At 40.8% G+C, this 23,347-nt stretch overlaps 1 protein-coding gene across 1 annotated transcript; it reads right to left on the minus strand.

The window, feature by feature from the left end:
- Positions 1-860: 860 nt before the first annotated feature.
- trmt6 (tRNA methyltransferase 6) lies at positions 861-23,290 on the minus strand. Its single transcript, NM_001005034.1, has 11 exons — positions 23,089-23,290; positions 18,364-18,488; positions 17,418-17,527; positions 13,079-13,170; positions 12,143-12,226; positions 10,727-10,851; positions 7,940-8,304; positions 5,317-5,402; positions 2,637-2,739; positions 2,023-2,109; positions 861-1,225 (listed from the first exon to the last, which is right to left on the minus strand). Exons 1-11 carry the CDS (start codon positions 23,190-23,192, stop codon positions 1,058-1,060), a joined length of 1,449 nt encoding a protein of 482 aa, NP_001005034.1. The 5' UTR covers positions 23,193-23,290; the 3' UTR covers positions 861-1,057.
- Positions 23,291-23,347: the final 57 nt, after the last annotated feature.

The raw sequence follows: 23,347 nt of genomic DNA on the forward strand, positions 1-23,347 counted from the left end.
TGGGCATGTACCTTTTCTGCCTGAATTCCGCCCTTGGGGAATGTCTGGGTTCAATCCAAGATGTTGCGCGTGGGAATAGAATGGGGTACAATGAGGTGGCATGCCTTGGGCACCTTCATGTGTAGGCCTGGCACTTAGGTCCTTACAGCCTGCCCTATGGTAAGTACACAGCCCTGTTCGACCTGCATCCACTGTCACTACCTTAGTGTGTCTGAATTAGGTGACAGATAGGGGGCAGGAGTTCGGACGCTTATGTCCACACCCCTAATGAATAAAGTGTTGACTAATGCAGTCAGTCCTGTATCCATGGTAGCCACAGAAAATTGTGCCAATTCATTTAGGATGGAGGCAGGGTGTAAAGTGCGAATTGTTTGTAGCACTTTGCCTTCCACTTCCTAAACGACCCTTATCGTCCTTAACATGGTCTCACAGGGGAAAAATGTGCAGTTTGTCTTCTCTGTATATACCATATATATTTGTTTCCCCATCATTTACTATTTGTTAGGATAATCTTCTTGGGTGCTCAAAGCTGCTCAAGAAAATTGTCCTCAACTTGCAAGTGTTTTTCCCATAGGCTTTGGGACTTCAGGACTATAATACACTTGGCCCCCTGCGGCAGTCCTGGCTGTCCCCCGATACTGGGCTCTTCATTTTGCTTGCTTAAAATAAAAAATAGAAATATGAAAGCAGCGGCCTCATAACAATACGCAGGAAATACACTTGTGGTGCCTACACCGCCGAATGGGGATGTTGGAACACATTGCAGGTTCAGTGCCCATCTCTTTGCAGCTATGCTGAATAATTCATACCATCAAGCTTTCCAAATGACTCACTGAAAATACCAGAAAAAGAAAACCCTCTGAAGCAGTTGTGACTTTTATTTTCATGAACACAAATCGAAGCCAAATGCTTGAATATTTGGAAAGAGTTAAAAAAAAAAAATGTCAACTGAAATATACCTCTATACATAGTATAAATGTACAAAGAATCGAAGAGAACGGGGGTTGGCTCTGCTGAAATGACCCGGCCATCCTAATGGGAAATAGTCTTTCTAATGTTAGCTCTCTTCTTCCTCGACTTTCATCTTTTTGGTTGCAGGTTCTTCACTCTTCTCTATAGTGCTGGTATTTGGCTTTGCACGCTCTGCTGCCACTGTGGTACCATGAAGTACGTACCCTCCCCCACCGCTCATGACCAGTTTAGGGTGACTTCGGTTTGGCAAAACCTAATGAAAAGAACAGATTACCACTAGTTACAAAATTAGAGAAATTTGCAATGAAACCTTACAAAAACACATAGACAGGGCTAAGGGCAACCTGTAGCAGGTCACAGCGTTAGAACACAATAATACAGTGAACAATAGCAATATGAATAGAAACATGGTGGCAATGTCGGCTGATATTGGCCCAAATAGTGACTAGACTAAAAGCCAGCCGTGCTACTGTTTTTTTATAATGTTTTTCAGGATTACTAGAATGTAATTCATGGTGTTAATGTAAAAACTGCTAATGTCATGAAATCTTTAAAAAAAAAAAAAAATGAATTTAATATATATAGACAAGCATACAGTGCTTCACCAGAGGCCATTATTAATCCTGCATTGTATTGTTATACCTATTACAATTATGCACTGGCACCCAGGTATCATCCAATGCTGATGGTGTGCTGCTTACTGGCTATATATCTATATATCTATATATATCTATCTATCTATCTATATCTATCTATATATATCTATCTATCTCTATATATCTCTATCTCTATCTATATATATTCTGTTCTTCATTTACATACATTTTTGCCCAGCACCTGGGGCAGTTAATTGTTTTTAGGGAGTGCTCCCTGACGAAACCTCCACTTAGGAACTGAAATGTCCGATGGATAAATAAAGCCTTATTTTTTTGTGACCTACATGTCCTTTGACTATTTTTGACTCATGTTGTGCAAACTCCTGGGAGAGCCGTCATTGTTTGCATTTGTGTATATATATCAGGTGATTTCATTGTGCTTATGGTACATTACCTGATAATTCCGCAGCCAGGTCTCAGACAGCTTCAGATTAACTACTCCACCCTTTTCTCTTAGCTTTGTATAACATTCTAGTAGAGGCTGAAAAGGCACAGACATGGGATGAATGTACAGGACAAAGCCTTCTTATCAGTAATAGATGCACTGCCCAGTTTTAGGGCAAGGGCCCATGGTGAGATTAGTCGCCCACAGTTAAAACTTGGCAAACACAGTTGACTAATCTCCCCGAAATGCCCCCCCGGAAATAAAGTGAATCGTCAGTGGGATGGCATTTGCAATGCTTCATTTTTCAAAGTCACGCAAAGTTTCCTCCCATAAATAGGTAACAAATACAAGAACATATTAGATAACCTGGGACATTTTGCTAAATACGTATTGCAAATACATGTTGGGTCCTAATCCCACCATAACTGACCATTGTATTGGGCTTCAAGTTGTATTAAGGAGAGCAAATAAGCATTTTCCAAAGACCATTAAAAAGGCAGACTTTTAGTTTTTGCCGTGAACACATAAAGTGAAACATTTGCTTTAAAAAGTAGTAGATTTTGCCAATATCTTGGTTACTAAAATCAGAGACAGAAATGATAACAGGCAGAACTCATACAGACCTCCTGGTACTGGCAATATACTACAAAAGGCCTGGAAGGAGCAACAAATTCCAGCAAGGAGAGCAGCAGAGGAGTGGGATGGAATCGCGAGGCTACAATTAATCTGCAAAGGGAAAATAATGCAAATTAAACACTGATGTGAGGTTAGTACTCATTTATACTATAGATACCATTTGCTGCTCTTTCAGATACCATTGTTTTCTGGATAATGGATCCATCTCATACCTGTATATTTTTTTTAGCATCATTTTCTGCTATTACTTAATAATAATACTTATTTGCTTTGCGCTGCTATCAAGGAAATATGTAGGAACTGATCCAACAGTCCATTTGATTCAATAGGCTCCGTTGTTTGATCAAAATATTGATATTTATGATGTCTAAGCCTTCAGGAGTCATTATCCCCAGCCTAGGATGTTGAATCCCATGGAATGCTATGGACAAGGGAAACTAATTTAATGAAAGGTGCCCATCACTCTGAATTAAAAGGCTATTTTTTTACCCAGACTGCTGCTCCTTTTTGGAAAGCCAGCACTGACTAGGGGAATGCTACCATACCTGTCTCTCCCACGTGTGACTTAGACTTAAGTAACATTTTTTGATTTTCTAAACGTTCCCATGTACAAGCCTAACTCTATGGAGGGGATGGCTGGGAGAGAGAGGTACGATGGCAGTGAATTAGCTTTACCTTGTCCTTTATTGCTTTCTGTACAGATTTAAGAAATGTATGCACAATTACATTTTGTTTCATTTAACTCCAAAAATATTCCCTGAAATTCATATAAAGTCCGAGGCTCTGAGCAGACACAATAATGAGAGCCAGTAACAATGTAAACACTGTATCTTTTACCATCAAACAGATTTTCAGGGGTCAATGGAAAGATTTAATCAAAACCTAAACAGCTCTAAAATGCACTTTATGGTCTTATTGGTCAATGAACTATATATTTCCAAGAACCTACCACCCCCCTTCACAAATTTACTAATGTGTCTCTTATATCTACTTCTTTTAAATATATTTCCTACCAGGGGCGGGGCAACCCGGTCAGCCACCTCGCCCCCTGCACCTTCCTTATTCGCCCCCCCCTTTGGCGAGCATGCACAGTTGAACGCGGGGTTCGCGTTGCGATTCGATGGATCATTGCCCCCACCGTGTAAGGACAAGTGGCGGGGGCAATGATTAAAGAGAGCGGACTAGGGGTAGGCAGGAGAGGCTGCCTGGCGCCCCCCAATCGTTGCGCCCTAGGCAGCTGCCTCTTCTGCCTACCCCTAGTTCCGGCCCTGTTTCCTACCAATGTAAAGGTGCATAAAACACTGAGTATTAACTCTTCTTGCACTAACACCTATCTTGGTCCTCTCTTTGCTGATAAAACACCTTTGCTCTTCTGGGAAGACTTCCCACTAGATGTGGAACAATACTGGAAAGTTTTGTTTAAATTCATATGTAAGAGGTTGGACACTGATATTGGGAGATCAGGCCTGGCTCTTATTGGTGTTCATCCCGCAGTCAGGCTGAAGTCAGAATTGTGCGCAATAGTGATGTGCACGTTGGCCTGAAAGCTGGGTTTGTGCCAGCTGACACACGTCCTTGGTGAGTTGTGGGCAACATCAGCATGTCCCTCATTGTCCTCTGGCCCTCACTATTTATATACTTAGGCCCGATTTAACCGCTCCCCCTCTGGTGATGCCAAAGATAGGTGGAATGGATGTGGAGTACCGATGGCTCACCGGGACAAGTTGGGTCTGGCAACGTTAGGGTCGGGTTAACTTTTTGTTGAGCCACACATCACCAGGGTGCATGACATTTGCATTCTTCCACTCCCATGTCTGTAACCCAACTGTATGGACATTACTGTATATACTTTTATTATTCTCCTGAAACAGGAAAGGGCCTTCCCCAAACTGCTGCCACACAGCAGGCAGCATGGGATTGTTTCAAACATCAGTCTATGATGTAGTGGCACCTGTATTGGCAATGAGGGGTGTGGCTTAACTAGCCAATGCCAATAAATAGAAAGGATTTCTACGCATCATTTTGAAACTCATTTACCTATCTGCAAAATATAAATGTTTTTTTCTTTCCCCATGTTTTGCTGCCACTGAACTTGTTTGTTTAAGGTAGAAAAACGTCACAGTAATGAAACAAAAAAGGGTAAATGAAAATCCAGCAAAAAATCAGTCCTGGGCAAAATCAACAAAAATAATTTACCTTTATTCTCCTCTAAAAGACATGAAGTGATGCTTGTGCATCCCTTTAATCAGCCCTGTATTTTCTTTCATTTCCCCCACTTCACCGAGATGAAACAAGAGAAAGAGCAATAAATTGTTTCATCAGTTCCCTAGAACCTCCATTAGAAACCCAACGAGAAATGAATTTCTGCAATATCTTAAAAAAAGATATTACAAATCCTAAGCCTGATAAGTAGTTAAAATAATTGATCAGGCAACAAATGTAAACTTGGCAGAAGGAATTTTGCCAGTGGTACAAATTGTATTGCACTTTGCAGGCCCAGCAGTAGTGTTTATTTCTTCCAGCTGAAAACCCCATGAAATCAGGCTATAAACTGGGCTTATGATGAACACTAAGTCATAGCCGGCCCTGGATACATTAACATCAGCCTGGGGCAAACAGCCTGGTGGGTTCCTGACTAAGAACCATAAAAGTTGCATTCAAACTCACCCATCAGCGTTTTTATCTTGCAACAGAGCGGCTGCTTCTGATTCTTTCCGTCTTTTTTCATCCTGTTTCCGCTTTCTTTCCAGAGCCTGAAACATAAATGGGGTTTATGGAATAACAGGTGCAACATTTTCCCAGAGCTTACTTTCATAATAACCGACTGACACAAAGCTGCATGGAGAGAGACCCATTGCTGAGAGTAAAGTGCACTTCATTGCTTCAGAAATTGAACCTTTTTTAAATTCATTATAAGTGATTCCTATTTTCATTAATAAGATAGTTACCATTAACCTGAATATACATGTACCTGCACTGATAAAATCATACAAAATCTGTCAGGGTATAGATTTTTTTATTTGTCAGCTGATTAAACCATGACAGTCAGGTCCCGGACTGGCAATCTGTGGGTTCTGGCAAATGCCAGAGGGGCTGCTGTAGGATACCACAGTCAGTCGATATTTATTGGGCTGGTGGGGGGGATGTTTGTGCCTCTCTGCACTTAAATTGCCAGGGCCTGTTTTGAATCCCAGTCAAAGGCATATTGGCAGATGAGAATAAAGAGAGGTGTAGCCAAAGGGGCAGAACAATAGAAAGGTGGCTGTGTATGGCCACTTGTACATTATCCATCAGACTTATCTCTGCTGTGGAAAATTGAGTATCCCCTTTTCTCCAAATTATAGCAAAGCCCTTCTGTGGTTCTATTATATAAATAGTAGAGGAAGCGAGATCAGATTTTATAGGAGAGCAGATATTCTTAGTTCTTTTAACAAACTCCTATTTAATATACATTAGCTCAGAGCTACGGAAAGAGCAATGTTCTGATATCTTCTGTCAGTTTCTTATTTTAATATTTATTACCCAGTGTTCATTGTTGGCCCGTGGAGCAGCAACAGAACATTAAAGATAAAGAGATAACAGCCGCTCTAATCAAAGCCTTGTTTGAAGAGAAATTGGGTAGAAAGGCTTTATCTGATTCAATAAGCCGCTTCTAGAGATGCAGTGTTTAATATGTTAATCAACTTTATTTTCTAAAGGGGAAATTTTCGGCAGAAATAGATGAAAGGGACATATATTTCGCAATTTAAAGGGCAAGAAAAGTTTTACATAGAATGTTTAGCATGAAGATAATGTGAAATTAAGACAATACATCTATCCAAATGTTTTTGTCTGCTAATCTTTGCCCATAAATTCTCAGTACCCTCTTCTATTCTGTCGCTTCCCATGTGTCACCTCTGCTTCTCCCCTTTGCATCAGGCTCAGGCTTGGAGCAAGTGCAGATCTTAAAGCCGCACACGTGCGCAGTAAAAGCTATAGTGATGTGTGGTTCAAATATGAAGGGACCTCAGGGCAACTGATATATAGAGTATGAGTTTTGGGGCTAAAGGTTGAACCTTTCTAGTTACTGATAGGCTCATCAAGTTTATATAAGCCTTTACTGTTGCTAGATTAACATCCATTAAGCACTTTAATGTACTCAGCAGCCTATTAGGTAACTTCAGTAAGGGACCTGCACATGTGCTAGTGCGATTCAGATGTAAGTACTGGGTTAGCTGGAGGACAAACTAGAAAAAAAATACAAGAGCACGTTTAAGGGGTATAACCTTATGGTCAGAGAGTTGCTGAACCTGCAGGGTGGTAGAGCAGCCCTGTGGCAGGGGAAAATGTATTCCTGAAGTTTAAAAAGAACTATAATTGCCATTTTAAATCAAAAACTGTTCACCCACTATCAACTGCTTCTCTTATCCCTTACTACAATTATCTCTTAGAGCAAAAAAAGAATATATATATATATATATACACAACAAAGGACTCAAGACTCAAAAAAGAATCCCAATCAAAAGAATTTCTTAAAAAGGTCCCAGGATGTGACCGAAACGTTGATATCTGCAAATTAAAGATTCTTTTGAAGTCCTGTGAGTGCTGAGTCCTTCATTGTCTACATGGTTATTGCCTTACCAGTAGGGCTGGGCGATATACCGTTTAATACCGAATACCGGTGTTTTTTTTTTTTTAAAACTATATTAATTTTTCAGATACCGCAATACCGGGGTGTCAGGGTACTCACCCGTGCAGCCCGGTCCCGTGCGGCCCGGTCTCGCGCGCCTCCTTGCGTGCGCGCGCGTCCCGTTGTCTGCGGGACGTTGCGCACGCGCGTCCAGGTGCACGTGCTTCAAAGCGCACGTAAATGTCAAAGCGTGCACGTCCGTGACGCGCTGATGGCGCCGGTTCTGCGCATGCGTGGGGGGTATTTAAAGCTATCAAACGCCTCCTCCTGTGCTATGTTGTCTGCGGCCTTGCCTGGGAAACTAAGCCTGCCTGATTTACCTTACGACTTTCTGTTGCCGATCCTTCGCTTGCCTGACTCTGATTTTCAATACTGCAGTAATTATTCTCTAATTTATTAGGAAATGGGGTTAACACCTAATCATGCATGGAAAAAAATACCGTCAAATACCGTGACACCGATATAATTTTGAAAAATACCGTGATATAAATTTTTGGTCATACCGCCCAGCTCTACTTACCAGGCTGTTTTTTTGGTGAGTGCCCTCCCTCTATCATGTATGTATGTATGTATGTATGTATGTATGTATGTATGTATGTATGTATGTATATTCAAACTTACCAGCTGTTTCTTTTCCATTTTCTGTGCTTTCTCTTTGCTTAATGCTCCCTCACAACTGCCCTCCACACCCTCCTGTTGTTGTTGTGCATTAGTGTCCATGACAGATTCAGATTCTGTGGCAGAGTTGGAGTCCTCCCCATTGTCTCGATTAAGGTCCTGGGTTTCACCGCTCTCATCATTCTCGAGTGTCGGGTTAAGTTCTGAGAAGCTGGTACGACAGGAGTATGTCCCCGTGAGGAGACTCTCCACTTTGTTTAATGGAAACTCGTATAAACCTTTATAGAAGGACTTTGGAAAACCGAAAGAATCTGTTGCTGCTCTGACGGGGCCTCCGCCGGGGTACATCTGTATAACCGAGCCCAATCCTGAGACATATGCAAACATAAGCCAATGCTGAATCAATCCTTTTTCCCATATTCAAGTCACACTACCCAGGCATTTTTGCCATTTCCCATTTAAACAGGTTTGCGAGGTTGCCAAACAAGCAGATCTTTTCCAGATATGCCCATATTAAGGTAGGCAATATCGGGCTTAGGGCCAAAGGATCGGATCACAACAACAGCACACGTCAGGGCAAGGGCCGCATCAACTAGCTGATGTGTTTATTGTCCAAATGAGATTTTTAAACCTGCCTGATTGACATCTGGGCAAATTTCAGCCAAGATACTGGTAGGCCGGACGATCAGAGGGACCCATACAAGGGCAGATAAGCTTCTAAATCAACCGTAATGGGCCAAATTGTCAGCTTTAATCTGCCCATGAATGCCTACCGTCCCAGTGTTTGTAAGTGGAAAAGAAGATATTATCCAAAAACACATGGATGCATTATCTTTCTCTTCCCAATGTGGACATATGGAAGTTTTTGGTATGGCACACGTGCATCACAGAATGTGAGTCAGTCTTAAATCAGCCTGCCGTACTGAGCAAAGGACATCATGAGTATCCAGTGGGAATCCTATACTCCTACAAGATCCCTTGCTCACAGCTTAGATGAAAAAAATGCTTAAGTTCCTAAAGGAGAAAAAAAGCCTTTTTAAAATCACTAACCCCCTCCTCCACAGCATCCCCCCAATCCTGAACCACCACTACAGACCCCAAATACTGCCGTTTGTAATACCTGTCCATAAAACAGAGAAACTTGCAGAGCTGGTAGGCACCATCTTGCGCTGCCTGATGTCCTCTTTTAGTAATTGCCAGCCAGGACCATGTACTGTTGAAGTCACAGCCATTTCAGTTTCAAAAGCACATGTTCCTGGGGCAAGATTGCTGCGATAAGAACATCAAGCAGGTCCTCTGGTGAAGGCTTTTGTTCACCTTTAAGGTGAGTACAAATGAAGTGATATGGAAAGGGACACTGGCTGACATGTACATATCAGTATATTTGGTTCTGGCTGTAATACAGACATTAAGCCCATACTTACTGGTGTTCATGTTTTAGCAACTTATGGTCATGGTGTTACATGTAGGCTGTGTGTCGGCTGAATGTTACAAAATAAGAACACAGATAGAATTTCTGCTACCACTTGAACTCCATACCCAACACAAACTAAGCTCAGTCTGCCATTTATATAGGAGCTTCCTCATTATCCTTGCCTGACACTCGGCTGCTCTATGTGCATTTATTAAACAAAAGGCTTGTGGATGTGAATAAAAACCTAAACCTCCACCTGTCAGCATCTGGATTCAGTTGACATTTAAAAATGCATTAACTTCGCAAAAGAGGGAAATTAGGCAGTCTTCATTAAGATATTAATGAGATATTTACTGTGCTAGAGACTTGCATTTCATTGAAAGCTGTACTGGTAATTGTAAACATTAATGCCATCTGCTCTGACCTGCTGGCCAGGGAATATAAGAGTACAGTTCTGGGTAAATGCATAATTATCCCACCATGTCCAGTCTCATGGGATAATCTGCATCATCAGAGGGATGGGATCACCTATCCTTTGGGTGCTACTGGGTTTCATGGGGATTTCTTTGTGAACGGCAAGGAGGTGGCAAAACTAGTGAAAGAAGGGTGTTCAGTACATGGGACATGACCATACATAGGGTAAGTGCCAAACACAGGTATATCCTAGGGTAAATCATTTAATCATTAATTATATATACACGGGCACATGCTGGAAATGCAAAAGAAAGGGAGCATGAAATTGCTGCTCTGTAGCATATCATGGCAGCATTAGCACGGCTGTGATTAACCCTTCATTTGCAACTGGCTGTAAGCTTCCTGATATTGACTGACAGCATCGATACTAAACAGAATTATCATAAGCGCCATGACTTGATAGAGATAATGCCTGCCTGGATTTCATTTTCTTCCTACTTACTAATTATCTTGATTCCCAACCACCAGATCAAGGCCCAGCATTGACAGCTATGAAAAACCTAATCCTCCCAACTGCCTTCCTTCTGCTTCTATAGGATTCCCTAATCCATCAGGTGTCAGTGTCACTTGGCTGCCGCGGAGTTTATTATTAAGAGAATGAATGAAGGCTGGGAGAAAGAGGATTCCTTTAGGGTACAGTAAAGATCAATGTGCTTATCGACAAAGAAATACATACGGCTAGCTTCACTGACAAATGTTCATATAAAAGCACAGCCCTTATAAATATATAACTCTGAACCAATTCTGTAATGGCTTGCAGTTATTTCCTCTTGAACAGTTTTAAATGACCCATTTTACAGATGCAGAAATTATTTGGCTCTCCCGCTGCTACTGTCCTTTATTTTGTTGTGCACAATAAGCAACTGGCTAAAATATATATGAAAATTCAATTTACGGCCTACCTCCCAGGCGCTCCATAACAGCTCCCAGGACCAAACCAGCACACGTCTCCATGACGATGACTTTACTGCCGGCGTGAATATTACCCAGGGTTAGCATCTGTGCGAGGGTATCATAGCGCAGCTGGCTAGCAAATAAAGCACATCATATACACACTATGAATACTTAACAGGACTGAAAATATTATTCTACAGGTTAAGGATCTGTTATCCAGAAACCCATTATCCAAAAAGCTCTGACTTAAATGATATGTAAGTCAGCCTTGCTTGCTTCTTTACCAGTCTGGTTGGCTTTAGTTGAAACCGAGTATCCCTTATTGGTGTAAAAAATAGAATGGTTAAACCTATAAAAAGCAGTACAGGTATGGGATCCCTTATCCAGAAAGTTCCGAATTACGGAAAGGCCATCTGCCACAGACTTCATTATAAGCAAATAATTAAAATTTTTAAAAATGATTCCTTTTTCTCTGTTGTAAAAAAAACAAAACAGAACCTTGTACTTGATCCCAACTAAGATATAATTACCCCTTATTGGGGCAGAACAGCCCTATTGGGTTTATTTAATGGTTAAATGATTCCCTTTTCTCTGTAATAATAAAACAGTACCTGTACTTGATCCCAACTAAGATATAATTACCCCTTATTGGGGGCAGAACAGACCTATTGGGTTTATTTAATGGTTAAATGATTCCCTTTTCTCTGTAATAATAAAACAGTACCTGTACTTGATCCCAACTAAGATATAATTACCCCTTATTGGGGGCAGAACAGCCCTATTGGGTTTATTTAATGGTTAAATGATTCCCTTTTCTCTGTAATAATAAAACAGTACCTGTACTTGATCCCAACTAAGATATAATTACCCCTAATTGGGGGCAGAACAGCCCTATTGAGTTTATTTAATGGTTAAATGATTCCCTTTTCTCTGTAATAATAAAACAGTACCTGTACTTGATCCCAACTAAGATATAATTACCCCTTATTGGGGGCAGAACAGCCCTATTGAGTTTATTTAATGGTTAAATGATTCCCTTTTCTCTGTAATAATAAAACAGTACCTGTACTTGATCCCAACTAAGATATAATTACCCCTTATTGGGGCAGAACAGCCCTATTGGGTTTATTTAATGGTTAAATGATTCCCTTTTCTCTGTAATAATAAAACAGTACCTGTACTTGATCCCAACTAAGATATAATTACCCCTTATTGGGGGCAGAACAGCCCTATTGGGTTTATTTAATATTTAAATTATTTTCAGCAGACTTAAGTTATGGAGATCCAATTATGGAAAGATCCCTTATCCGTAAAACCCCAGGTCCAGGTAAATGTTATACACACTGGCTTTCAAACTGCGAGGGTCCAGGCTAAGAGGGGGCAGCTCTTGTGCACTTATTCATAAAAAACAAAAATCATCTTACCAGATTTTCCCAGGCTCCCTTGCATAGTACATCATTGCCAGAATACGCGTAGAGGGCTTTAAGATTGTAATCACTGCCTCATATCTGTACATGATACACATGTGACAAAGTTATATGAATGTAATACAAAAGCCAGCCCTATTCAAACATTACATTTTTTCCTAAGTCCTTCAAAATTGTAATAATCTAGATGAAAAGGACAATTGCTCAGACTTTTTTATATGTTTATGCAGTAATTGTTTATTACAATTTAAAAAGCATCCACATATTTTCAACTCAGTAGCAATTTGCCACTATACAAGTAGAGAGGTGAGGTGTAGCAGCCCTATAACACTAATAATCCAGGTCTTCAAATTTGACCTCGGCAACTCTATCTTGGATCTTGTTGGGACATCTTCTGAGTGTCAGTGACACCACACATGCTCAGTGCACTCTGGGCTGCTGCTGAAAGCTAAGTTTAGGGGGTCATTGGAAAACACCAAGAAGAAAATGGAGGTTCACCTGTCATAGAAGCTACAGGGCTAATTATTATTAGGTTTCTGAGCTGCCATGAAATGTGAATCGAAAACACTAAACAAAAAAGTTTGCCTGGTAGCAGTACCCCATAGCAACCAATAAAATGTTTGACCATTTAATGCTACCTGCTAGTTGGTTGCTATAGGTTACTGCACCTGGGCAAACTTAGTGCTCATTATTACATAACCCCTATGTGCAGGGCTCTAGACAACTTTTCAAAATTTTCTCTATTACTACAGCATATATGAAGGTGGTGGCACTGTTCCAATGAAGTCTATGGAAAAGCATGGTCTCCAAAAATAAGTATAAAAGTGGTACTACAAATCACATAGTGATCATAGCCCAAACCAGCCTTTCCGCAAAGTAATAGATAATATTTCTATAGTCTGTACATTTCTATGAACAACAATAAAAACATACTTTTTCTTTTTTTTCTTTATATACTTCTCTTGGGCAAATTCTGTCTTGTCTCGAAATGTTGCACTGTTCTCAATGAGCTGCTGAACGATTGCCTAGGATAAAATACATTCAGTGTGTATATTTAATATTTGTTTAAACATGAGATAAGAATAACACAAATGGCAATCAATCTGTTCTGTAATAATATATTATCTCTCCCCCCAACACTTACCAAAAATATATATCTATTTCACTTTAAAACACCATAGAGTTAAACTGCCTTGCTAAGATTTCTTGTCTTAATCAAGTCAATTGTATCTGGCTAGAAATAGGTTTTATTACCTTTTATGACGCAAGTAATTGAGGCAGTATCAGTAAAATCAATTCAAACCCAGAAACCTGCAATTACTAATAATCTCCGTGTGTAACACAGGGAAACAAGGGAAGCCTAAATCCCCGAGGGATGGCAATTCATTAAGTGCCCATCAGTGACCAATTGAGAAAAAGATTCTGAGATTATTGTTTTTGTTTCCTAAGAAGAAATGCAATGGTCTGGGGGAAAGTAACAAACTGTCACCCCCATAGTTTTAGGCTTTTCTTTGCCCCTTAGGACTCAATGCAAAAACAACAGCTTTCTAGATAGGATCTGAGATCACTGAGGTCTATGAATGTATGAAAAAAATGACCATAAAGTATGATAATACAGCTGATTTTAAAGGAATTGTTCACCTTTAACTATTATAGTATGATGTAGACAGTAATATTTTGAGACAATTTGCAATTGGTCTTGATTTTGTGGTTTTTCAGTTATTCAGCTTTTTGTTCAGCAGCTTTCCAGTCTGAAATTTTAGCTGCCACCTGGTTGCTAGGGTTTGGTTTACCTTAGCAACAAGAGGTTTAAATGAGAAACTAGAATATAAATAGGAGAGGGACTGAATAGAAAGAGAATAAAAAACAACATTGCAAGCTCACAAAACAATCATTTTTATCTGTCAAATCCTGTGACCCCTAACTGAAAGCTGGAAAGATGTAAAAGTGGAATGCAAATAATTATTAAAAAACAAACAAAAAAAATAATGAAGACCAATTCCAAAGTTGCTAAGAATAGGGTATTCTATATCATATTAAAAGAGAATGTAGAGGTAAACCACCCCTTTAAGAAGAAAAAAAAAAAAGTATTAGTTATGTAGTTGGCCAGGTATTATGCAATCACACGAAGCCATTCTGACTAAATATAAAAGCCATATGGTGCATTCCTATTCCCTAAACTGTATGATGAAGCTATTAGGAAGCAAGCTGTGGCTATGAGAAATAGAGAGAGAATACTTGAAAAAACTATAATGTCTTTATTGATCTTCTGTATGATGTCAAATCATAGTGTGGCTCGGAGTACAATTAGGAAAGCAATTCATCAAACCAAAAAGCATCTGTCGGAGGCTCTCTCGATAAGTGCAAATTGAGGCCTGGTGTTGCCCGAAAGGACAAGCAACGACATATTTAGGATTTAATAAACATAAGCAGCTATTGTAGCAAATGGAACTACTGTGGTTGTGCTGACTGAGTCCTTTTTCCTTTTGATACAATATAGTGATGTGAGATGGATCAGCAGCCTTACTGTTCCTTAAATAAAGGCAGCCAAGGCTTAACGTTTGCTTTAGGTGTACAGCTTTACCATGGCCAGTTTTGGCATCCACTCCTATGCCTTGTGGCGCAGCACATAAAACTGCATTGTAGAGTAAGCTCCCTAGAGGATGTTACTTGCTGGGTCAGAATTGAATTGGGTTGCTGAGGGCTATGTGCAGGCTCCGTTTCTGATTTACCACTCATATCTGGGGTGGTCTTTATAAAGTACATACTAAACAGAACACTGTTCTATGTGCACAATGGATAAACCTGCCCTTGGGCCATGATTTTCTGCTGCCATACAGAGATCCTCTCATACTGGAAGTGTTTAACTTTTGGCAAATAGAGCTCAGAAAACATATACACGGATAGCAATGTATTCCAGCAGGCTCTTAAGGGCAGAAAACCCCAGCTAACTATGTCAGAGTTTACCTGCCATGATCTATTGTTCATGTGTGAAAAGCCACTGAGCATCATCTACCCAATTAACCTTTTCCTCTAGTGACGTGGATTGCCATGAAATGTGTGCTTCTCTGGTTGCTAGAGAGGATTTTGACAAATAAGAAAGCTTATTTATTTCAAGGGAACAGCACACGGAGACCCCCTTAGCAACAAGATAAACATATGGGTGCAGTTAGCAGGCGTTAGCAATATCTGAACAAACATGCAGGAGTAGCGCACAAGCATTAAACAGCTACATTATTTCTGGTTCCCTGTAGCTCACTATGGGAATATTAAGAAGTGAATATGGAATTCCCATGCTTTTGCTTTTTACTGCTAACTTTTAAGAAAGCATTACTGGCTCAGTTTTCAGGCAAGTGCCATTATCTGTAAGGCTAGCTGGCCACCTTATTCCCTCCCATATTTATCTCATTTTAATGCCCTAACAATTAAGAAGAGGAAGGCAGGTCCTACTAGACCAGTGGGCATGACAATACTGGAGATAAGGCCAGCTGTAATTACTACAACCCCTAGACTGTATAATAGCATGTAGATAAATCTAGGCCAGTATAGGAATTTTCATGTACCAAGCACAAACAGCACTTTTAGCAAACACTTCAATGTTGCCTATTTTTATTGCATCCATTGCCACCTACATATGTTAAGATAAACAACTCTGTTATTCATGGGGCTGCCAATGAAATCTAATTGCACACCCACAAACACACTGGAAGAACATTAATTACACACTTTCAAAATATCGCTGTGTCGTAAAAGATGCTGGAAGAGAAAACCCCAGTTTTATGCCAATAAGATATTGCTATTCACTGACAACTCCATGTCACAACAGGACATATCCCTATTCACTAACACTGCATTGCCTTTAACAGAGACCTACACAGGTCTGATTCACTGAACCTGATGCCAATACATTTTATGAATTTGGACTTAATATCTGATATCGTAATATCTCGATGCAACATTCATTTCCATTTATGCGATCATTTTCAAAACATTTGTGAATACAGATCATTACAAGTAAGGCTAAATTTAAAAAAAAAAAAAAAAAAAAAAAAAACACATGTCCATCAAGTTCAACCTTTTATGTCTATTTGAAACCTGTCTAACTACTACTAGTAGTTAGGCAGGTTATATATAGGCATTATGGTTGAACTTGATGGACGTATGTCTTTTTTCAACCCAACTTACTATGTTACTATGTATGTTACTAGTTTGTTTGAAGAAGGCAAAAAACTCCATTTGAAGCCTCTTCAATTTGCCTCAGAAGGGGGGGGGGGGGAACCTTTCCAGACTCCAAGATGGCAATGGGACCAGTCCTTGGATCAACTTGTACTAGCAGCTATTTTCAATAACCTTGTATTTCTTCACTTGCTATAAAGTTATCCAACCCCTTCAATCTTTGTTCTGAAGCATATATAACAACACAGACATGCTGACCTTCACACAGGAGATATACTGTGTGTTCCCACAGGGATCCCTGCATGTCAGACAACCAGTGTTGACTAGAATATTGCCCCTATCAACAGTCAGTACTGATGTCAGACACAAAAGAAACAGATCCTAATTCATCTGTCTGCATCTGACACAGGCAGCACTGCATAATACCCATTGTACAGCATCCACTGTCCCCAGTAACATATATATCTTGACAAAGATGAAGAAAGTCAATAACAGCATTATCGCCTTGTCAAACCCATACGGTTAAGATTAATGTGTTGGATGCTCAACACTTCAAATTACACCAAAGGTTACGTGAGTCAGAAACTGACCTACAGTATAAAGCAAATTCTATGGTTTCCCACTAACCTCTGAAAGTTAACTCTGCTCCCTACAAAGGTTTTATTCATCCAGTTTCTGATACACAGTATCTAGTAGTGATAACCAAATAAAATAATATTCAAGCTTTCCTGTTAACAGTTCCTAGAGGTGGAGATTACTGAACAGATTTGGGTGCTGTGCTAGAACTTGTGCAAATCTGCTTTTTTCAATACACAAAACACAGGTACAAACGCAAGAGCAACTTGTGTGGCTACTTATTAGTACCTGCTAGTAAATCAGTAAAGCTTGCAGAACTGACTAGGTGCAAATTTAAAGAAGCATGTATAGGCGCAAGCACCTTGGTGAATCACATATAAATGCGCCAGTCTATCCAGTCTGCAAATTTTATCTGGGGGATGATTGACGGGGGCAGAATTATTTGCAACAAAACGCCCTGCGAAATGAAAATGCCCAAAAATGAACAGAAAGGGGCCCAGGATGAACACGCAGAACTTACCTCCCCTTTAATTCCCTTTTCTTTTAATGCCTCTATATCGTCCCTAGTGAGCTTCTGAGATTTCCCATCATCCACTATGTTGCGGTTGTCAGACCCTGCTTCTTTCATCTCTAAAAGACAAAACAAAATTCAAATGCTTTACATTATTTTAATTGCAAAGCTTAGTTAAAGGGGTGGTTCACCTTTAAGTTAACTTTTAGTATATTATAGAATGCCTATAATAGTTCCTAGTTTTTTAATTATTTGCCTTCCTTTGGTACCTTTTTCTAGCTTTCAAATGGGGGTCACTGACCACATATTGTTACTTTTTATTTCTTATCTTTCTTTTTATTCATTCCTATTCATACTCCAGCCTCTCAATCAAAACACTTCCTGGTTGCTAAGGTAAGCAAAACCCTAGCAACCAGATAGCTGCTGAACTGCCAAACTGAAGGGCTCTAAAAAAGCCAATTAAAAAACACAAAATATAAAGAATAAAAACCATTGCAAATTGTCTCTTTATGTCAGGGTCTACTAAAAGATGATTTCAAGGTGAACAACCCCTTTAACAAGCAATGGAACGTTTCTGGCTTTTTCAGTTTATTTTTCCTTTATGTTTCCAGACAACATCAATCTGTTTACAAAAACCTTTACAGCCTGTTTTCGTTTAGTTTTAGACAATATATATTCATGGCTTAGAAGAAATAGTTCTATTACCCTAAATTATTTTGACTTGCACTTTGCAGAATTGCGGAGGATCACATCTGAATACATACGACAATATGTGGAGTTACTGGTCTACAAACTCTGCAGCCTAAAAACCATATATGTAGTGGTTTCCCAGCCAATTATTAGTGTATGTACATAACTGAGATGCAAAGCTAGTTTTAGATAACAACTAGCCATATTTATATAATTTACCTCCATTACCAATTAGAAAATACTGGTTGATATAATATAAAGGCACCTGTTGTAGTCACTTCTGTCCTCTTTGTTTGAAGATTTCCTCCATTGCATATCTCAAATGTGGTGCCATAATGTTTGCCAATTACATTGTCCAAATAGATCCACTGCTTTTCAAATATTATTTTTCTATAAAAAAAAAAAAAAAGTAGAATGCAAAGGTTCTGTTAGTGTATAAAGGTGTACCTGAAATCAAAGTGTAAAAAGAAACACAGAAACAAAAAAAAGGGAGCCATCCCAGAACGGTGACAAACCTGCCCCTTTACAACCATAATTCTGTACAGGCTTGCTGCTGCACCGCCAATTAAATTTTAGCGACAAGTAATCAAATATGCCAGCAAGGATCCTTTGAATCTTTTTTTGCTGTTGTGCCAACAACTTCCCACAGAAGCTGGCAGCCCAAAGCCAGCAATTGCCCAAGAAGTCAGAGTTCTGTAGGCACCCTGGTAGTTAAAGTTACTGCCAGTAAAAGCTGTTTAAGCCACCTCACTGTAGCAGTAAGAATTCTTGGAGCCAAGACAACTGCACCAACAAGCTCTTCGGGAGCCGAGGCAAGTACCCATAATGCTCAGGCCCTAGTATGTGTATGTAGTATGTGGTCTGGGAGCCACTGCATTAAGATGTGCTCTGAAAATCAATGATGCTTTGCCAATATTTGTGCTGAGAGTCGAACTGTCTTCTACTTTTATAAAGAAATGGTTTCTAATAAGGTGGCCTTGCATTTACTGTGTAAGACTAATCATTCAGCATTTATTTTGATGTAGCATAAACACTGCTACCTTGGAGATATGACTGCAGCTGAAAATGATCAGTGGTAAAACAGATGTATTTTGTGAGGATACAACTGGTATTGCTACAGATGTATTTTGTGAGGATACAACTGGTATTGCTATACAGTGGCTTGCAAAAGTATTTGGCCCCCTTGAACTTTTCCACATTTTGTCACATTACAGCCACAAACATGAATCAATTTTATTGGAATTCCACGTGAAAGACCAATACAAAGTGGTGTACACGTGAGAAGTGGAACGAAAATCATACATGATTCCAAACATTTTTTACAAATAAATAACTGCAAAGTGGGGTGTGCGTAATTATTCAGCCCCCTGAGCCAATACTTTGTAGAACCACCTTTTGCTGCAATTCCAGCTGCCAGGCTTTTAGGGTATGTCTCTACCCGCTTTGCACATCTAGAGACTGAAATCCTTGCCCATTCTTCTTTGCAAAACAGCTCCAGCTCAGTCAGATAAGATGGACAGCGTTTGTGAACAGCAGTTTTCAGATCTTGCCACAGATTCTCGATTGGATTTAGATCTGGACTTTGACTGGGCCATTCTAACACATGGATATGTTTGGTTTTAAACCATTCCATTGTTGCCCTGGCTTTATGTTTAGGGTCGTTGTCCTGCTGGAAAGTGAACCTCCGCCCCAGTCTCAAGTCTTTTGCAGACTCCAAGAGGTTTTCTTCCAAGATTGCCCTGTATTTGGCTCCATCCATCTTCGCATCAACTCTGACCAGCTTCCCTGTCCCTGCCGAAGAGAAGCCCCCCCCAGAGCATGATGCTGCCACCACCATATGTGACAGTGGGGATGGTGTGTTCAGAGTGATGTGCAGTGTTAGTTTTCCGCCACACATAGAGTTTTGCATTTTGGCCAAAAAGTTCCATTTTGGTCTCATCTGACCAGAGCACCTTCTTCCACATGTTTGCTGTGTCCCCCACATGGCTTGTGGCAAACTGCAAACGGAACTTCTTATGGTTTTCTGTTAACAATGGCTTTCTTCTTGCCACTCTTCCATAAAGGTCAACTTTGTGCAGTGCACGACTAATAGTTGTCCTATGGACAGATTCCCCCACCTGAGCTGTAGATCTCTGCAGCTCCCCCAGAGTCACCATGGGCCTCTTGGCTGCATTTCTGATCAGCGCTCTCCTTGTTCGGCCTGTGAGTTTAGGTGGACGGCCTTGTCTTGGTAGGTTTACAGTTGTGCCATAATCCTTCCATTTCTGAATGATCGCTTGAACAGTGCTCCGTGGGATGTTCAAGGCTTTGGAAATCTTTTTGTAGCCTAAGCCTGCTTTAAATTTCTCAATAACTTTATCCCTGACCTGTCTGGTGTGTTCTTTGGACTTCATGGTGTTGTTGCTCCCAATATTCTCTTAGACAATCTCTGAGGCCGTCACAGAGCAGCTGTATTTGTACTGACATTAGATTACACACAGGTGCACTCTATTTACTCATTAGCACTAATCAGGCAATGTCTATGGGCAACTGACTGCACTCAGACCAAAGGGGGCTGAATAATTACGCACACCCCACTTTGCAGTTATTTATTTGTAAAAAATGTTTGGAATCATGTATGATTTTCATTCCACTTCTCACGTGTACACCACTTTGTATTGGTCTTTCACATGGAATTCCAATAAAATTGATTCATGTTTGTGGCTGTAATGTGATAAAATGTGGAAAAGTTCAAGGGGGCCGAATACTTTTGCAAGCCACTGTATTTACAGATACTGTCGTACAAACGAGGGGATATGACCAAAATTGTCTACCTTTCCCAGTCACAAAAATATCCTTGCCACTATAATATCTGTTCCCAATCATCTGATCAGCACACATTAACAGAATATTTATGAAATCCCTTATTAGGTACTGTTATCAGGGCTATTTAATATGAAGAGGTCATTCTACCAGCAGTTTACAAAACCAGTATGCTGCAACTCCTTGCTATTGGATATGAGTCAGTTAACAGCAGCAGGAAGATCCTAGCTTGAACATAAACCATTAAGGATAATCCCAAAATATTGTACATTTGTTGCTGCACTTTTGCACATACAGAAATATGGGATAATTCTCTTTGCAGTGACATTTGCTTGTGGGGACAACACAAAGACAGCTGAATCAGAAGATGGTGTGGGTTCTAGAAGTAGAAAGAATCTCTATCGGATAGTGATTAGCACTGAAGCGTTGGGATCCTAGATTCAGTTCCAGCAGGAGCATTATGTGTCAACGCTATATAAATAAAGAATAATAAATTAATCAAAGTTTAGGAATTCTGCTATGGTGCTTAGAACTTTTAGTTACAGTACTAGTATGCAGGTTTCTATTACTTGTTGCTACATTAAAGGGCATCTGTCATTGAAAAAGCTTATAGAGCCTGCACTCCAGTAAGGGTCTAAATTGTTTTTTCCCCCAAAACATGCCTCTTGCAATAGCTGGGTAACTCCTGGTGTGGTTGGTCATATTTGATGACATGCTTGCACATAAGGCTGATGCCACATGCGGCGTAGGGCTGATTTTTTCGGCAAGCGGAAAAACGCTTGCCGAAAATTCAGCCCTACGCCTGCTACTTGTGCCTGCACCCGAATGAATGGAATACGCTCGGGTGCAGGCACATGTAGCCGATATACGCATGAAAACGCGAGACTTTGCATTCTCTCGCGTTTTCATGCGTATATCGGCTACATGTGCCTGCACCCAAGCGTATCCCATTCATTCGGGTGCAGGCACAAGTAGCAGGCGTAGGGCTGAATTTTCGGCAAGCGTTTTTCCGCTTGCCGAAAAAATCAGCCCTACGCCGTGTGTGGCATCAGCCTAATAAGGGAGTCCCTCAGCTTGCTCATTATGTGCATGATGTAGGAGCGTTGGACTTCCAGTGGGTAAAGAGTTTTCTATGATTGGTACAATCGATATCTGTTATACAGTGCTGCCTGCATGAGGATTATTATATAAATAAAAATATACATACATTTGTTCAGCACAATTGCCCCTGACAGAGCAAATTACTGACAAGCATTTCCCACAGCATGCTCCAGGATTAAGGACCAACTACAAACTTGCCGACCAAACATTAGTCACCATTCTGCTTTTATAATTACACACAATAACAGATGCTGAATCAGCAGGCCAGTAGGTGACAGCGATAACCATTAGGGTGAAGACACACAAAGCTACTTGTGGCTACTAAAATAGACAATGCTGATCATTTACATTTACATTTACATTGGGAGATGTCGCCCGCGACAATGAAGATTTGTCGTGGGCGAATAATCTCCCCGTGTACCACTGCCCTCAGGGTGAAGACACACAGAGCTACTAGTAGCAGCTACTTATCATCACAGCTACTAAAACAAACAATACTGATCATATACTGATAATTGTCTCTACGTGTGTTTAAGGGCTCTGGTACACGGGGAGATTAGTCGCCCGCGGCAAAACTCCCTGCTCGCGGGCGACTAATCTCCCCGAGTTGCCTTCCCTCTGCCATCCCACCGGCGAACATGTAAGTCGCCGGCGGGATGGCAGACGCGGCGGCGCGATTTCGCGCAAATCGCCGAAAAAGACTCGCGAGGCTTTTTCGGCGATTTCCCGAAATCGCCCCGCCGCGTCTGCCATCCCACCGGCGACTTACATGTTCGCCGGTGGGATGGCAGAGGGAAGGCAACTCGGGGAGATTAGTCGCCTGCGAGCAGGGAGTTTTGCCGCGGGCGACTAATCTCCCCGTGTACCAGAGCCCTTAGCAGAGGCAATTCTCAGTATTGTCTATGGCAGGGTATTTTCTGGAGTTTAGTAACCATGAAAAAGTAGCTGCTACTAGTAGCTCCGTGTGTTTTTCCCCTTACAGACACGATGCCAGCATGGCAGGCGCTAAACATGCTGAATGAAGTGCTGATGCGCATAGCCCTGTGTGAGAGCGCACTGCTGTCACTGCACCAACACTCCTACTTACTTCCTCCTCTGCACTTGCACGGCTTTGAACACATCCTGCCTCTTCAGTACCACGAAGTCGCCCTCACTAACAAGCTTGCTGGGGGCAGTGTCACACTCATCCATGCTTCCCTCCTGCCAAGCCCTCCGCACATATGGGAGACACGATCCTACCCCCCTGCTACAGCTCCGGCTTCAGCCAAGCGCAACCCATGTGCTACCCGCACACTGCTTCCGGGTCCCAGGCAATAGACCGGAGCAATCAACTACTGAGAGAATCG

Source organism: Xenopus tropicalis, chromosome 5, assembly GCF_000004195.4.
Source record: "Xenopus tropicalis strain Nigerian chromosome 5, UCB_Xtro_10.0, whole genome shotgun sequence".
Classification (NCBI taxonomy): domain Eukaryota; kingdom Metazoa; phylum Chordata; class Amphibia; order Anura; family Pipidae; genus Xenopus; species Xenopus tropicalis.

What these genes read in the sequence shown, in the direction of transcription:
- trmt6 (NM_001005034.1), bottom strand. Translation starts at nt 23,192, where the DNA reads ATGGATGAGTGTGACACTGCCCCCAGCAAGCTTGTTAGTGAGGGCGAC. An exon ending in TATATTGCCAGTACCAGGAG is followed by an intron (nt 2,110 to 2,636) that starts GTCTGTATGAGT and finishes GTGCCTTTTCAG; the next exon opens with CCTCTACTAGAATGTTATAC. An exon ending in CCTGGCTGCGGAATTATCAG is followed by an intron (nt 1,226 to 2,022) that starts GTAATGTACCAT and finishes TCTTTTCATTAG; the next exon opens with GTTTTGCCAAACCGAAGTCA.